This window comes from Tympanuchus pallidicinctus, unplaced genomic scaffold (genome assembly GCF_026119805.1).
Source record: "Tympanuchus pallidicinctus isolate F22 unplaced genomic scaffold, pur_lepc_1.0 scaffold32, whole genome shotgun sequence".
NCBI lineage: Eukaryota > Metazoa > Chordata > Aves > Galliformes > Phasianidae > Tympanuchus > Tympanuchus pallidicinctus.
In genome coordinates, this window is record NW_026294750.1 from 875,015 (window position 1) to 879,806 (window position 4,792).

General features: G+C 53.7%; 1 protein-coding gene across 1 annotated transcript; it reads left to right on the top strand.

The window, feature by feature from the left end:
- The first annotated feature begins 310 nt into the window (after positions 1-310).
- Positions 311-4,585, top strand: LOC128088002 (green-sensitive opsin). Its single transcript, XM_052698083.1, has 5 exons — positions 311-671; positions 2,333-2,501; positions 3,679-3,844; positions 3,970-4,209; positions 4,392-4,585. The coding sequence occupies exons 1-5, from the start codon at positions 311-313 to the stop codon at positions 4,521-4,523; spliced, it is 1,068 nt and encodes a 355-aa protein (XP_052554043.1). The 3' UTR covers positions 4,524-4,585.
- Positions 4,586-4,792: the final 207 nt, after the last annotated feature.

Below are 4,792 nucleotides of genomic sequence, written 5' to 3' on the forward strand. Positions count from 1 at the left end.
GTATAAAACCTCCCTGGGCACACGGCACCAACGGCCCTCAGCGCGGCGCGGGGCCAACGCACCACCTCTCCTCCCCTGGGATTTACTGGTGTTCTTAGTCATTAATTAAATTTTGGAGCTCGGGGAGGTTGGGGTGTTTGTTTATTTATTTATTACCATTAGTTTGGGGATTCCCTCCCTTTTTTTTTTTTTTCCCCTTTTTTTTTTTTTTTTCCTCCGGTAATTGGGGTTGAAACAAAATTCATTACCATAGAGCACCTGATTAAAAAAATACCCTTAAAAGCAAAGCAGCTGCCATAATACTGGCAGGATGAATGGGACAGAAGGTATCAATTTTTACGTGCCTATGTCCAACAAGACAGGGGTGGTGCGAAGCCCCTTTGAGTACCCCCAGTATTACCTTGCTGAGCCCTGGAAATACCGCCTTGTGTGTTGCTACATCTTCTTCCTCATCTCCACCGGTCTGCCCATCAACCTCCTCACCCTCCTGGTCACCTTCAAACACAAGAAGCTCCGGCAGCCTCTCAACTACATCCTGGTCAACCTGGCGGTGGCCGACCTCTTCATGGCCTGCTTTGGCTTCACCGTCACTTTCTACACAGCCTGGAATGGATATTTTGTCTTCGGTCCCGTTGGCTGTGCTGTGGAAGGCTTCTTCGCCACGCTGGGAGGTAATGGCTGCAGAGTGGGGTGTGGGAGTGAGGCTGGGCAAAGGGTGGTCTTGCTTCTTTATAGGGCCTTAGAAACCCGATCCCGTACCTCGTGGGGCTGATGAGATGGCCTTGGCTGCATGGGGCAGAGCTCCTCATGCAAGGTGCTTATTCCCTATGGCTAGAAGATGGAAAGGAAAAAAGATTCATGCAAGCTTGATCTTGATGTCGAGAAGCACCCATCTCACCACTATAGCACGATCACTGCAAGGAAATGGGAGGGGTCCTGGTTTGCAGAATTAAAGCTGGGGTTGTTTGGCCAAGCTGCCAAACAGCATGAATCCAGGGGTCTTGGATCTAAGTTGCACAGCTAGCAAAGACCTGCTGGGCATGACCAGCCAATGTCCTGGAGTCAACATTGTGCATCTTTACCGCCTTGTTCCAAGGTGAAGCATGTGGTAGGATTCCAAGGGGAAAGAGATATCCCAGAGTGGGAAAGGGACCACACAGAAAGGGAATGGGTGTGGAGAGCAGGACTGCAGGACAAGGAGAGTGGTGACAGCTCATCTCAGGGCAAAAAGAAGCTGAGGCAGCCCCTACCAGAAGAGGAGAGCAGCAGCACAGAGGGCAAGGAGGAGTCCAGGTTTAGCAACAGCTGCTCAGCTCAGCCCCACTTGCATTTGATTTAGTTGCTCTTGGGAGCTTCCTTGTTCTCTCAGGGACACGAGTGTAGCTACCGCTTCTTCCTTCAGAAAGCCCCTCTGCAAAACAGAAAAGATTCACTTTGCACCCCCAGCCCACACAGCCATCCGGGCCCACACAACACCTTCTAATTTATCTGACAGCTGCAAATCTTTGTGCAGAGACTCACGGCCTTAACTTAACTTTTTTTTCCCCTAAATGGGATATTTCCTGCAACGATGCTGGTCTGAACAAAAGATGGATATTCTGTTAGGCAAAACAAAGCAAGGTGTCCTGATCAAAGCTGAGGACCAGGGAGTGGTTTGTCTTGGATGCAGGAGAGCATATGGGTCTGCACCATCTCCAGTTGTGAAATCCTGCATTACTTACACTTCCAATTTTCCTAGCTAGTAAAGAGGAGGCTCCTAAGCACAGGGAGGAAAGCTTGATGGGAAGCAGTCACTGAGCAGCAGGTCTCCAGCGAATCCTAGCACAGGGTGTAGTTATCAGCAGATTATCACAGCTGGGGGCATTAGCAGGCTTACAGCACCGACTAAACGCTTCCAATCCCCTGAAGTTTAATTATCCCTTATAAATACATGTGCATGCATGCCCACCCACACAGCCACCCCCTGGTTCAGCACTGGTGGAAGACTCATGAAATACACATCGAAAGGCACCAACAGGTTTGGACACATCTGGTGCCTTTACCGGAAATTACACTTCCTTACACCCAGGTGGAATTCTCTCTCTGTTGATTTTTTAAATGATTAAAACACCGCAGTGATCCCCTCCTCCATCACCAGCATCCCACTGAGGAGCAGATACTCCTCTCAGCTCCCAACCTTCTGCACGTTTGCAATAGATTCTCAGTTATTTAATAGGATGCTGGTTATCTGATCCCAATCTCCTCCTCTCTTTACTGTGCCTGCGAAGGGAAGACCAAGGCTGGAGGAGCTCTCACCATCACCAAGCCCTCTTTCTTTCCACCTCTCCTGCAGGCCAGGTTGCCCTCTGGTCCCTGGTGGTCTTGGCCATAGAGCGTTACATCGTTGTCTGCAAGCCCATGGGAAACTTTCGCTTCTCTGCCACCCATGCCATGATGGGCATCGCTTTCACCTGGGTCATGGCCTTCTCCTGTGCTGCTCCACCCCTCTTTGGCTGGTCCAGGTGAGTCGGGGTACACAACCACCTTGGTGGGACAGGAGGTGTGCTTATGGACTCCCCAGGCTTCAACCAAACGGCAATGGAGTGTGACAGGGAAGTGTGAGCTCAGACGTAAGACTCATGAGGGCTCGGAATCTCCAGCTGCAGCAGCCCCCCATGCCCTGCCCTGAAGGGCTTCTCTAGGCACTGCTCATCCCACCCATGCTATGAAGTGTCCATTTCTCCATGCGGATCCTAAAGGGTGTTTGAGTGACCAGCCCAGTGGACAAGACAGCCCTGAGCAAACCTGATTCATCCTGCTGCCCCAGCATTGCTGCTGGGAGCTCCACAGGACTTTTCTCATTATTTCTGCTGTGCTTTCCCTGCATCCCATCCATCCTTCTCCCAGCATTGCAGTGAATTTCACTCACACTTGCACACATCTGGCTCCTTCAGGCACCCACATCCCCTGCCAGGATGCATCACTCAGTGCACAGGGGAGGAATAAGTTGGAGGTGATTACTCGAATGCTGCAGCTCCAGCCCCAACCAGTACTCTACAGCAGAGCTCCCTGCAGGACATAGTGAGCCCCTTCTACTTCCTTGGGCATGGGCAGGAGGTAGCTTTGGGGCAGCAAAGTCCCACCACCACCGGCCTATGATGGGACAGAGGCAGACAGCCCCTACCCAGCCTTGGGTCGGCATCCCTGGCCAGGCAGGTCCTTGGCTGAATTGCAGTGTACCCTTAAGCCAGGGCTACAATGACATGAGCCCAACACAACGGCAGGGATTGAGCTCCTGAGAGCTCACCCCAGTGAGCCAGCAGCTCCCATCCCTGCTCAGCATCCCTCCATCTGCAGAGGGAGCGAGCAGGTGGCTCCTGGCAGGCAAGTGCTCAGCCACGTAGGAAGGAAATAAATAGCCTGCTGCCTGTGGGAGGAAGCAGTGTCACAACAAAACGATGCTGCGCACCCAAGCGCAGTGTGTCAGAGTGGTTTCAAGCCATGGGATCTGTGCTGCAAAGCCAGCAAGGGCAGGAGCATGGGACAATGAGCAGGGTGCAGAGAAGAAGCCAGGGAGCAGCTCCCACATGCGTCATTCTGGGAGCAACCTCATCCCTGGGGCAGGTGGTCCCAGGGTAGAAACCTTTTGTTGTCCCCAGGGAGGATCCTGGTGATGGTCTGAACATTTCTTGCCGGCAGGTACATTCCGGAGGGGATGCAGTGCTCCTGTGGCCCTGACTATTACACTCACAACCCTGACTACCACAACGAGTCCTATGTCATCTACATGTTTGTCATCCACTTCATCATCCCAGTCGTGGTCATCTTCTTCTCCTATGGGCGCCTCATTTGCAAAGTCCGAGAGGTAAAACCTGGAGCCGGGGGCAGAGAGGTGGATGGGGAAAGGGTGGGCAGAGCGAGCAGGGATGGTTGTGTGGATCCATGGGGGAGGAAACCGGAGGGCTGCCCCTCACTGCCCCACACCTGCAGGCAGCTGCACAGCAGCAGGAGTCAGCCACCACCCAGAAGGCAGAGAAGGAGGTGACGCGGATGGTGATCCTGATGGTGCTGGGCTTCATGCTGGCCTGGACGCCCTATGCTGTAGTGGCATTTTGGATCTTCACCAACAAGGGAGCAGACTTCACCGCCACGCTGATGGCAGTACCTGCCTTCTTCTCCAAGAGCTCCTCTCTCTACAACCCCATCATCTACGTCCTCATGAACAAGCAGGTGAGATGTGCTGGGGCACGGCCCCTCCCCTGCCCTGGGCTCTTGTGCCCATGGGCACCTCGATCCCCACCAGCTGCATCTCAGCCTGGGGAGCAGCAGAGCTCAGGGCCGCTGGCAGTTCTCAGCCCCACAGCACACCCTCACAATCCTCGAGTGCTGACATTCTCCTTCTATCTTCCCAGTTCCGTAATTGCATGATCACCACCATCTGCTGCGGCAAGAACCCTTTTGGTGACGAAGATGTCTCCTCCACTGTATCCCAGAGCAAGACTGAGGTCTCCTCCGTCTCCTCCAGCCAAGTTTCACCTGCATAGACCATGGACAGTTTGAACTGGGTGACGGCCGAGCTCGGGGACCGAGACATCCCCACACCCCCAACCACATCCCACTCAGTCTCTCCCCTGTACGCTGCAGCCCTCCCCCGCTGTCCTGCATGCTCCTGCCTGGCAAAGCAGCTGTGCACGTGCTGCTGCTGCTACATCTCTTGTCCCCACCTGTGTTGTCCCCCTGGTACAAACATGGCCCTTTGAGCTCTCCCACAGCCCTTCCTCTGAGCATTGCACACCCTGCTCATTGGCATCGT

Bases quoted from the DNA above. Each gene is read 5' to 3' on its own strand.
- LOC128088002 (XM_052698083.1), top strand. From the start codon at position 311: ATGAATGGGACAGAAGGTATCAATTTTTACGTGCCTATGTCCAACAAG. The intron at 672-2,332 runs GTAATGGCTGCA...CCTCTCCTGCAG, and splicing joins CTTCTTCGCCACGCTGGGAG to GCCAGGTTGCCCTCTGGTCC. The intron at 2,502-3,678 runs GTGAGTCGGGGT...TCTTGCCGGCAG, and splicing joins CCCCTCTTTGGCTGGTCCAG to GTACATTCCGGAGGGGATGC.